At 41.4% G+C, this 12,868-nt stretch overlaps 1 protein-coding gene across 2 annotated transcripts in view; it reads right to left on the reverse strand.

Moving 5' to 3' along the window:
• trim71 (tripartite motif containing 71, E3 ubiquitin protein ligase) overlaps positions 1–12,868 on the reverse strand; it is a 34,082-nt gene that overhangs the window by 12,904 nt on the left and 8,310 nt on the right. For both annotated transcript variants that reach the window (XM_017420946.2, XM_017420948.3), the window contains one exon: positions 1,423–1,590. In XM_017420946.2, coding sequence (XP_017276435.1) covers positions 1,423–1,590 — 168 coding nt within the window. The remainder of the gene's footprint in view (positions 1–1,422; positions 1,591–12,868) is intronic.

Raw genomic sequence — 12,868 nt, forward strand, 5'->3', positions numbered from 1 at the left:
CCCGTGCAGTTTTGCTGGTGTAGATCGGCTGGGAACCACTGATTTAGTACATATCACCAACACGTGATTATGTGGATTATTAGACAGATTATGCAATTACTAAAATATTTGATAGTGGCAGCACTATTTGAGAGCAAATTGTTTAAATAGACCCCCCATGTTGTTTAGTTTTTGTTACAACAAAACTTAACTTTATTGTAACGAAAAGCTTTGGCTTTGTTGAAATGAGTGATTTTTTTATGAAACGGCCTTCTAAATGACATCTGAAGACGTAAATAGTCATTATTTGATTGTATGTGCCAAACTTACACAGTATTAATCAACAAGAAACGTTTTAAAACCTTATTTCAAATCAGATTTCTGCCACGATCAAAGCATTTTATCCACAATGAGCTGTCAAGCAACTATAAAAAAAACAATGTGCTTTAACATAAAACCCTTTTTAATACCACCCTCTTCTCCTGATTTTGGTTTAAAAGCTGCCATTTACAACATGGCGATTTTTAAATTCGCAACAGAATTGAAAAGATACAGATCAAAATGAAAAGGGCCAAAGACGGTGACAGAAATGTGTCGTTTCTTGAGGTCTTAACAGATTAGTTTTATATATGCAAATAGAAATCTGTTTTTCTTAGTAGTGTTAAATAGTTGAACTCACTAGTTTAATTCTTAAAGTTCCTTTTGAGTTTTAACACCAAATGCAGCATTTAGATCAAACCATTTCCTTGCTTGTGTGTGTTTACTGATAAAACTGAAATGTAAAGAAGGTTCAAGTAGCTGCAACCTAAACTACAATTATGGAAATGAGGAAAGACAATGCATTATGTGTGAGGGGAGAACGAGAGCTGGGGGTGTGAGCCAATGGGGGGAAAGGGGAAGGGCGAGGCTTCCACGTCTTTAAAAGAAGAGGGTATTTTTCCTTTCTCTGAAATCCTTTAAATACCTCGCTTCCCCTCCCCCATCCCCCTGCTAGACTCCTCCTCCCCTTTGACCCTGAGCCCTGCCCCCCGCCGGAATTCAACACATGCGACACACACCCCTTTTTTAGGGGCCAGCTGGACACCTTTAACCCCGGGCTTCCCGGCAGCCCGGGACTGGTCACTCTCAAACAGATCTAAGCTGATCGGCTCTAATAGCGCCTCGCTCGCTCTGCACCGCGGAGGGGAAAATTCTAAAGACGCAGCTGCTCTCCTCGGTTTCAGTCTTTAAATGAGACGGATGAGGGTGGATTCGACTGCTTTAATCTTCATAAAGACTGTCTTTATCTAAGAAGGTGGTCAGTCTTGCGTAAGGGTCCTTTAATTAGTTCGAAATCAATGTTAGTCTACAGGAGTTCGAGCTGGTCGCGTTTTGTTTGCAGGTTCAGATTGTTTCGCTTCCTGCCACGATGAGAAACGCCCCCCCGTTCGGGTTTCGTCTCACCTGGACGGCCTGTCGTCCCTGCTGGGCGTCTGCCAGCAGCTGGATGGTGATGGCCCTGCAGTCTTGCACGGCGTCCTGCAGGTAGACAAAAGTGTGGCCCATGTGACGGCCCACGCTGCACTCCCTGCAGATTGGCACCGAGCAGGTTTCACAGAAGAACAGGAACACCTGAGAAGAGTCAAACATAAAAAGGAAATGAGTCAGACATAAACCAAAACCAGGATGCAGACCACGTTATTTGTGTACTGCTAAACATACGTACACAAATGATCCAAAACAGCAGAAACAACCTCTAAATTAATATTAAAATAACACGTGATGTCAGCAAGCTGTCCGAAGTTGTAGCAAAGGACCAGAAGGAGTATCTAAATGTTGTATCTTACAGGGCTGCCACTGTTCGAGACTACTTATACTAATTTTATGTTGCAGTCTCAGTGGAATCGGAGTGTTTCAAGCCATGGAAATCAGACTATTTTTGTGCACACGTCACACAAAACTGCATTCTTGCATTCCTAACCCTTCACATTCTTTAGTGGTCCACCTGCATCCACATGATACCCGCCTCGGCAGCTGCCACCACGTTTACGATTTCATCTGCTGGAGTACAATTGTGAAATGAACACAGGCAGACTTGAATCCGTTTCTTAATAATTATTTATCATCAGCGTGACAGAAAATACAGCTTTAGCGGTCTTAAGACAGATTGGAGACGCCCACGACGACCATTCTGAGAGAAAAAATTGACTGAACATGTTCAAAACTCAAGTCAAAAGACTGCGAAACCTCCGCCACTCGTGGCCAGGGCGTTGAGAACCCCCTGCAAACGTCGTGAGCCCCTTCCGGAGACTTCCTCGTGAATGCTGTTCAACCAGTGGCAGCCCAGTGGGATCCCACCCTAATCATTCACCCTCTTCGTGGAAGAATGAGTCACCTTTTCACAAAGCTGTGGTGCTTTAACGATGCATGTAAATAAAAAAAAAAACAAAACAAAACAAAAAAAACGAGACTGGCTCTCTCCTGTTCCACAGCTCCACAAACACAGAGCTAATTAAAAAGGGAAAAAGGCCATGAATGCTACACGAGTCATCCATATGCATGTTGTTACCCGGGGAGGCTCACATTCTCCACACCCTGGAGAGCTTTTCTTTTTCCAAACACCACTAGAGGGGGAAAATGGAAACCAAAAGGGCAAAACTGGATCAATATCTATTCTGGACAGGTTCGACTTTTAAGGACACGTGTTGCAAAAAGATGTCAGCTAATTTCTGACTTTTGTTTTTGTTTGTTTTTAGCCCCAATAATGACAATTTTTCCTGGCCTGAAACATGAAATAACTCAAGCCAAGAAAACCAGAAACAGGATATATAATAAATTAAATAACAGAAGCAGTATTTAGCAATGTTGACCAAACCAAGCCCCAGTCCCTCAGGATAAACAATGCAAAGATGTTGTTTAACCTTTGCTGCTAAAAACTCAGCTTTTCTTTAAAACCCAGGTCTGAATGCTGATTGGTTGTAATGGAAAGTTAATTAAATATGCACTGTGCATCATATCCCAAAGAGACACCGCATCAATGGCCTCCAATAGCAGGAGGACGGAGTGGACGGAGAGGGGCCTGCAATCAATCCATCAATATTGGCGGTTCCCTTGGGGAGCGGTCTAATCTAATGAGTCACACACACACAGAGACACACCTCCCCCTTTATTTGACTTCCTCCTCCTTTCTGCCTTTAGCTTAACCTCCTCTTTGGACCCCCCCCCCTTCCTCCTCCCCCCTCTTTCTGCTGAGCTCCAGCTTCTACAACAGGCCTCTGCACCATCCTGTCACTCAATGCCCTCGTCTCCCCTGCCTTCCTGTCCCATCCCTCCCCCGCTGACACCTCCCGAATTCCAGGGGGAATGGGCACGCAACAAAAGGCAGGAATGTAGCGGAGGGAGATGGGAGATGGACGAGGACGGCCAGAAAGGATCGGGACCACGGAAGGACGAAGGGGCATCAAATGAAGTTTGATGAGGGGACATGCCAAGTGTGAAAATCACCTCTGTTTATGAAATTCAACAGAGTTAGACATGATTACTTGAGTAATTTAATCATTTTAAATATCAAGGGTCATATAATAATTTGTTTTTTTTATTACCCTTTTTTGTTGGTTCACTTTAGGTTTCTGCACCAGCCAGAAAAAATGCCTGCCAGTCCTGAAAAGAATGCAAATCGCTCGTCCACCACTTTTCACACCAGTTTTAAACTAAAGTCATCCAGGGTTGAGAAATGATGGAGCTGCATTTCATTTAGTCGAACTCTGAAAATATTGTGTGCGGCCTCGTGATATCATGAGATGTCGCTCTCAGAGTATGTGTTGTGAATGACTTTAAGCCACTACCACACCTAACTTCAGCTATTTCCCTATTGGTAAAACTGATAGAAAACACAGCATTGGCTGTAATTCAAAGGTCCGTCAGCTGTGGCAGCCATCTTGAGTTGGGTTGGGTTCAAGAGTTAAACAGTTCTGGAGGTGCAGTCAATGAATATTTCTTTTTTTTTAAATTAAATTATGTTTAGTGGTTTATGATAGTTTGCCAACAGAGTTAACTCTAAATAGACTGTTGCAATTATAATAATATATTTTTTTTTTTACACATATCTTGTCTAAAGGTTAAAAGGTAATGATTGCAAAGTCATAAAGACAATATTTTCTTAAATTCATTTGGTTTCTAAATCAATCTAAACTGAACCAGACTTGGCGTATCACAGACTAGAGATAAATTATGATTCGAGGTATAAATATTCAAAGTGTTACACTAGAGCTGGTAAATTTAGTAGTTTAGTAGAAATTTCATAAAACCCTTGTGTGTTTGAAGGCCTGCCTGCCTTTATGATGCCCTGCTTGATCACTGATATTTTAGCCATCTTACTCGATTTTCTCCTTTTTTTGTTATTTAGCAGCATTTTCACTTTTATATTTCCACCTGAATGTCTTCCCTTCGATTCTACGCTTGTCCGATTCGGCCATATTTGTTATAGATAAACAGCCCGTAATTACTTTCGGCAAGATTCTTTAAAAATCAGCCGATCATGAGACATTTCGGAAACAGAGACACGGGCAAAGACTTTATCGTCCACATTCACTTTTAGCCAGCAGCTGATACAATTAGAACCACTGACCAAAGAAAAGCAAAAAAAAAAAAATCCTAATCCGCACATCCATTTTCCCCATCAGATTTTATGAACCATCTGAAAATCAACAGCAATTATTGACCTTGTTATGTCATATTTAGTTTCTGTTCATGCATGGAAACATAAACCAAAATAAGACTCATTAAAAACACCGAAGTCCTGTTTTTAACGGAGCTGCATCTTCTGCAGATTTCTTCACTTGTTTGATGCCGCTGAGGTGACAACACCCCAGCAGTCCTTGAGGTGAAACACGCTCCCTCGCGAAGCTGTAGATTACATAATACAGGCATCTTGGAACGCTGGTCAATATTATCGACTCGCACGGGACGCACGCTCTCCTCATATGTCTTCTGTTTTTTCTCTCTGCCTGCACACGTCATCTGCCTCCTCCCCCCACCCCCAGAGTCATTTAATTTCTTCAGCCTCAAACAAGAAGGGTTTGTGAATTATGAAATGTAGCAATTTGAGTTAAAGACGAGGGGGATTCGTAGGCGTTACTAAAGCGGGCCGAGCACGTGCGAGGAACGGAAAAACACCGAGATGATGCGAATCGGGCCGCCGCGGCTGTAAATTCCACAGAAAACACTCAGGACCGGGAGGCCTTCAGGCACGACCGATTCTGCGAGATTTATAAATTGCGTTTACAGTGCAGCACACATGCAATCAACGAAGAAAAAAAAACCCCAGTGTGCGTTTGTGTTTGAATGGCATTTTTTTTTTTTTTGTGGATTTGTTATTGCGTCACCGGCTGCGAAGCTCGAAGCAGCAGGCCTCGCTCACGCTGGGGGAAGTGAGTTATTGTGTTTCATTAGCGCACCGGATGTTTCTCATTGTCTCTCTCATCTTATTCTACAGCTCAGACTTATTTATTCATTTCAATATGGACTCGGCAACATAATCCAGCTCTGAACCAGAGTTGCTGACGTAATTAAAGATTGATATTTCTGGACGTTAGTTTTGATTGTTGCTTTTATATTCTCGAACAAAACGTTAAAATAAAGCTTCTATTAATACTTGAATCATCTGTTAAAATAATAAATAACTCATCTGTATTACTATTAGTAATGTGTTTTTATTTCAGTGTAAATTTAAAATTATTGGTCCGTTTAAAGGCTCAACATACCTCGATATTAAAGGAAAAACATCCAATAAAGTTTATTTAGTTGCAGCCACATTTTTGTTAGTATTTGTGTGTGATTTGAAAATGTTGACACAAACAGTGAATGAAAAAGTAACTGTGATGATGTGAAAATATCTAATTTATTACAAAGCCAATTAAAATAGAAATTACTTTGTTACTTCACTGGTAACAAACAGACAATTCAGAGCAGTTTTGTAATAATTTGCATTATCCTGCATAAAAGTAACTCTAAAAACTAACTCCTAATGTTCTGAAAATATTAAATTAAAGATAGAGCCACTTAACTAGCATGATAAGACTATAACATTCTGAGATGTTTGTTGATAATTACAAGCCTCATCTTGTATGAAAGGAAAGAAATAATTCGATGTGGCTAAAAGTCCTGATAATTGTGCGTCTCCTGGCTTTGTGTTCACACAGCAGCAGGATCGGCTCCTTTTCCGCCGTCCCTTCCTCCCCTCAGAGAACTGGGGGAGAGGGCAGTGACTCAACATTGCCGTCGCTCCGTGCTGCGCAGCCGAGCGGGGGGAGGGGACCAGAGCCGTGTAATGTCACACTCTGGTGCCAGAAAGACCAGGACTCGCTCTCCCGAAGCGAGGACAGGCACTCGGACGTAAATGAATGAATGAGATCAAATATAAAGCTATTTATTTGGTAGTGAGATAACCAGGGTTACAGCCTGGGAGTGAATAAAACCGCTTCCAACAAGCTGTTGATCAGAGGCACAGTCTGCTTCGTGTCAGTCCCCCCCCCGAAGCTTTTTTACATTTCGAAGACCGGAGTCGGTCAGCTGGACGTCACCGCCTGGGATGACGTTTGGAGGACGGATGTAACCGAGAACACGTCCGCGCCAGCCGTGATCTGAGGCCCGCGGCTCGCTTCGCCCGCCTCACTCCAAAGCAGCACAAAGAGGCCAAAACCAATTTTTACACACGGCTGTAAACATCTTTATAGCAGCTGTAAAGTCTGCCGCTTCAAGATGGGGGTCTGAGGGAATTCACTCGCTTTGTTGCAGCAGAGTTTGAAAGATTTGAATCTGAAAGAACCTCACTTTGAAATATTCATTTTGCACACGAACCCTGACTTGAGGATTGCATTTATTGGCTATAGTGATTTTATTATAATTACATAGATACTTAAAATCTAAATTAGCTCATGTCTCACCAGAAGTAAGAGCTTTTTAACATTAATTGCATTTTTAATTGGGATTGTATTATTTTTCTTTCAGCAACAGTGTGTAGCAGTTAGACCAGCAGTCTAAATCAGCACTGAAATGTCTGAAATTAAATTATAAGAGTACAAAAGCTAACATATCAATACAATTTTTTGCTAGAATCCATAAATCTGTCTTGTTTACAGCTATGCAGTAGAAACGACCGAATCTACAGTGAAGTGGGTTTTGTCATTTGTGTCTGAAGCTTGCGAGGCCTTTCAGAGGCTGTGGAAAAACAAGAAAGTTCAGAAAACCAAAAATATCCACAAAGGAGACATTCCTGGAGCCTGATGTCAGCTGTCAGCACCCGAGCAGATTTATGAAAGGTTGTTTCCATTATATCATGGAAAAAAGGAGAAAAAAAAACTTGCTAAAAGCAGCCATAACTAAGGTTTCGACACCTACGGACTGTAAAACAGCATTTTTTAAACATTTTATTGGCCAGAAGAGGTCCACTGAACATGAATGCATTAGATTTCATTAAAACCCACCAGATAAAATGAGATAAATTCAATCATTTTAAAGACAAAATTTAGATACTTGCAAAATTTAAGTTTATTAATAATATAACGGGCTAAAATGCTTCCCCTCTAGGAAAAGTTTGCACAAGTCATAAATATCCTATTGTTGCAGATAGCCTCTTGAATTACCTCACTTAGGAAAAAAAACAACGTTCACGCCTGACAGGATGGATGAGCTAATGGCTAGTCCTAATGATGACCTCACTTTCAGAGTGGATTATGTCATCTTAAAGCGTCTTCAAAATTTCACAGCGGCTCATAAAAATGCCATAATGTAAAAGCTTTACACAACTGTTATTTTCACACTAGTAATTTTGACAGAATCATACTTTTCTGCAGGCTGTAACCCCGAGACGATCTGGTGCTACAGCTAGCTGCTGCTGGCTCCTTTTACTCTTGGAAATAAGCATAAAATTCCATGGAAATAACCATGTAATTTAAGTTGTTTTAGATTCAATCTCTTGAATCTAATCGTATAAGCGTTCGGACTCGCTGTTATCTTAAAACTATTTCTCCTCTTAACAGGTAGAACATTATTTCATAACTTTTTACACAGAAACCTGCTTCAATATGGCTAAACTTCTCCTTTAGGAACACTAATTCCAGTAAAAACATGAGTGTATATATTCAAACATTCTTAAAACTGGGGAAATAGATGCATCGGAAATGTCTGTAAAAATTGTGGTGTTTTGTCATGCTGGGGAAAAAAAAGAGTAAGTCTCAAATATTTGATTTAAAAGGCCCCACCTGAACACACCCAGTCTCTGCACCTCGGGCAGAAGTGTGTGTTGGGAGGGTAAAGTGAAAACAAGGACACTACGTTTTACTCTTTATGAAGCGTTATTATTGAGAATAAATTAAAAGCTGCATTTCCTTTAAAAGAAAAAGTGACTCGGGCTAACAAGGATTTCTTTAACCAGACAACGCAACTCTGAATTATCTGTTAATGAGGAAATGATCAGGTCAGGATGTAAAAGAAAATAAGGGAGTGATCAAAGAAAAAAATCTATTTGTGAGCTTTTTTAAGTCTTAAATCCAGGCTAGAAAATAGGAGTTTTCCTTATGTGCTCAGCAAAAAGAGCTAATTTAATATAAAACACCTAATTTCACATTTTCCATATATTCTTTAACTCTCGTCCATTTTTAACCCTCTCTCTTCTCTTTCATTGTGGAATTTCCTCCTCCTCCTCCACCACCACCACGCTCCGCCCTCTCAAGGAAACCCTACTGGCCTGCTGCCATGAACTAACCACCCACAGACACGCCTGCTGATGTTTTGATTCAGCCTAGGAGGCGGTGGCCGCAGGCCGGCGCTCTGATTGGCCGGCGCCGCAGCGAAAAAAAGAAAACAAACCGGAGTCAGCTGGTATCCTTACTCAGTGAGCATGCCCCTGACTGGTTCGGAGAGATGGAGGAGGGGAGGAAAAGGAAGGGCGTCAGCGACAAGGAGATGAATAAAGAAAGGAGGAGGGAGGGGAACAGGGAGGGCAGCCGGGGGGGGGGGCTTGATTCATGAAAGAATCAATAAATCGGAGAAGCTGTGTGAATGAAATGTGGAGCCACTGAGATGTAATAAATGAACGACCACGTGTTTCTGCAGAGACACAAACAAGCTATTTTTAGTTACCGCCCCCTTTAGATGGCAGAGTAAACAACCCACACACTCACTGCCTCTCCGCCCATCACGGCACTGCTTACTCCACCTTTAAACCACACAACTGAACTACAAAACGTTACGATGGCCAAGCAAATCAACTTATTTTTGGATGAATAATCTGATGACTAATCTGTTGTGCACACACTAAAGCTTCACACCAAACAGGATCGGGTACCTGGTTAAGTAGGCTGGAGGGTTTAAAATAAGGTCAGGCACAAAAAGCAGGCAAAAAATACAAAATAAAATAGATATTTGGAAATCAACTGGACCTCCACTTCCTTAAATTCTCAACGTCGGCGTTTTGTGAGCCTCATGATGACAGAACATGTGAATTATTGCACCGATATCATTATTTATAGGAGGTACCACAGATGAGCTCGGACGGTTTTTATCTTAAACCTTTTTTTAACAACACTTAAAGTTAAGCCAATGTGTTTATTTCTATAAAATGAAAAATACACCATCTGCTACCCTGACTTTTAAAACTGTTCATAGAAAACCTCATTTTGGTCGACTTCTAGTCATCTCAGTATTCAACAATAATATCACATTTTTATTTTGTATATTGAGGTGTTTTTTACGGAGAGATTTAGTGACAAACTAAGCTACAGGGAGGTAAGTTGAAGCGGATTTAATTAAATGTAAAATGTTTTCAAGTAAAGAGCAGCGTCTGAGCTAAAGGAAGGTGCTAAACTGAAGGATACCAGTTGCTCCAAGTGTAAAAACTACCAAAATAAAATCCCTAATTCATTTAAACATTCAGTTTATACAAATTAACCTAGTTTGTCTATTTAAAGGTAATAAAGTTTCTCTCCCCAGCTTCATGATGATGAGGTGTTTGTTGCATGTTACAAATCCACAGATGCTGGGGGGAGTTTGAGCTTCAACATAAACAGCTTAGGAGCTTAAACGAGCCTTAATGCACAATTTAAATAAGCTTTAAAAGCTTACCGACTAAATAATACAAATCTTTCAATGAGAAAATGAAGCCTTGCGTTTGCGCCGGTCCCTTCAGCTGCACGATAACCAGCCTGAAGAGGTATTTACCACCTATACCTGGAAGCCGTGCAGTGTCCGTCACGTGGGGTTAAGAGGTTTAAAGTAAAATGTGTTAATAGCACAATTCAGTTAAGTGAGGTCAAATAATGGCCAATTAAAATCCCATTTGGGCCCGAGCACCGGGTGGGAAGCGGCACCAAGTTCCGGCTTCGGAATTAAGTTTTAAATCTCGATGTCAGAGAGAATGTGATAAATGCCTTCCTTTCCATCCATAAAATTTATATGGCCAAAAGTCCTCAAATAGACATCAAAGCGTCGACACACACACGTACACTTCCATTTAGTATCCATGAAACACACAGGAAACAAGGAATGCTCTCTAATTACTGGGCACATGTTGCACATTAAAACCCTGGAAGTTTGACTTCATTTAATCGAACTCTGCTGCCTGTGTGGAAAACACACACACACACACTAAAAATCCTCTTCGGAGGATAACTACCTACAGATGGGAGATTCTCTTGAAAAACGGCTGCTGCCACACACTCTCACAGATACTTCCAGCGGTGACGAAATGTTATCGCGGGCCCTTCAAACTGCAACAGCTGCTAAATCATATTTAAGAGATTTTCTGTATCTGACGTGCGTGTTGTCCAAGACAGAAAACAGACAGAGAGCCGATGAGAAAGGCAGGAGTCAGAGGAAATACCCAGGGAGGGTGAGAGAGGGAGAGACTGGGAACGAGAACCCAGGAGGTATAAACTCGAGTTACTGGAATTCCTCCAGCCTTGTATCAGCGTCAGTGTTGGGTTAGGTTTCCTTCCAAACATTCTCCACCAGTCAATCTCCAGAGAGGAGAGTGAAGAGGGGGGAAGAGATCACAAAGACAGGCGCAGACGTGTGTTTTAAGAGATACCCTTTCACTGAAGAGCCAGAGAACTAGAGGTGGAAAGCGTACAAATAAAAGAAGAACCGTCGAGACGGGAAACAAACTCCCGGACCTCCCAGTGGACTCGAACATCTCGCCGTCCAGCCTTAAAGCTACACAGGCTGCGCCCTTCTTGAGGAGATACAATAGCATTAGCGGGGGCCCGTCAACCTGATTAGTTCAACTTCACCTAATCCTTCAGAGCACAACACGTTTTCGGCACCCTTTGCCCAGCAGCCCCTTTCTGTCCTCCCCCCTACCCGCCCGATCCCTTCCTACAAAGGCCGTTTATAAGATCGTGGAAGCGTGGAAGCGCGTGAACGTCCGCGATGGGGACAATTTAATCTAAAGAGCAGAGTGACATTTTGCTGGGATTAACATATTATTAGTCGTTATGTATTTGTACGCCGGAGCGTGGCACCACAGCAAGCAGTGGGTGCTCTCTGATGTAATCCAATTTTCCATTTCTGCTGCACACCGTGGGACACCCTGCCTGCATGCGCCAAAGTGACATTATCGCTGCTTAGGTAGACGAATGTACCAGCTCCTGTGTGCTTACATCCTGAATTTTATCATCCATGTGGAGCCGACTCCTTTTGCTGCCTGAGTCGTCTCATCTTCCACCTGAAAACGCTTCCTTTCCGACAGTTTTCTTGCCTCTCTGTCGGGAACAAACTAGGCTCTAAAACAGCGTTTTTCCCTTCCAGCCTATCCGTAAGAGACTCTTATTAGCATTAACAATAGATGAAGGCTAACATTTCTTGTGCGTGTGTGCACAACACTGGGGAAAAGAAAAAAAATTCAAGCAAAAGCAAATCAACTTGACATTCATCCCACAGCTGCCGTGAAGGACACACGCCCACTCAAACGGTTCTCAACAGGGTTAATTAAAGCTAAACTTCTCCGTGTTTTTAACGTTTTATAACAAAATATTATGACACTGGTACTGAAGAACGGCAATATTTGTAATACCCTTTTAGGAAAATATGAAAATGCATTATTTCAGCTGAATATTGCAATAACAATATCAGTTGCAATAAACCAATTTTCCTTGCTCATTTTTTGTTTTCTTCGATCTTCACAACATTCAAAAGACTTTGAACGTGATTTAGAATTTTAGCTGAGATCATTAAATTGAGTTGTGAGCTTTGACACAGTCCATTTGACGGCTTACAGTTTGTATCGGTGATTTATTGCGCGGGTGTCGAGTTGATAATTTGGGACATATTGTGCAGCCTTTGTTGAAATTCTCACTCGGGTCTTTAATGGAGTGGTTTTCTAAGTGACTCAGATGCGCTCTTGGTTTTAAAACTGGTTGCAAACTGCAGACATTTCAGCACAACCTCCACAGAGACAAATACATCCCCAAAAAGGAAACTGATTAATGAATTATCCTTATTTAAACATTGCACTTTTTTTACAGCACTGCAAACACTGTTAAACAAACACCGCTGCCCGCTGAGCAGGAGCACTTTATTTTTAGATTTCCAGTGAATGATGGATAGGGGGGGGTTGTAACCGCTGAAGACACAAATAAACTTGTAAAAAACAACAAAAGCAATCGGTGCATGTTACATTTTATTGAACTTAAATTAATGACCACACCATAGATTTTGGTGCTAATGGTAAAAGAGAAACAGAAATTTTCATGCAATTCTGGTGAATTTGTGATGTTTAAACTCTGAGCTGAAAATACAGCAACTTCACCCAATTTTTTACCATCTTGGCTTTATAACAGCCTCTTTTCTTAGGTGTATTTTGTGTCAAACAGGCAAATTTAACCCCTCGACAGCTTATAAAGCATCTTATCAG

The sequence above is a fragment of the Kryptolebias marmoratus genome, linkage group LG5 (genome assembly GCF_001649575.2).
Source record: "Kryptolebias marmoratus isolate JLee-2015 linkage group LG5, ASM164957v2, whole genome shotgun sequence".
NCBI classification, from domain to species: domain Eukaryota; kingdom Metazoa; phylum Chordata; class Actinopteri; order Cyprinodontiformes; family Rivulidae; genus Kryptolebias; species Kryptolebias marmoratus.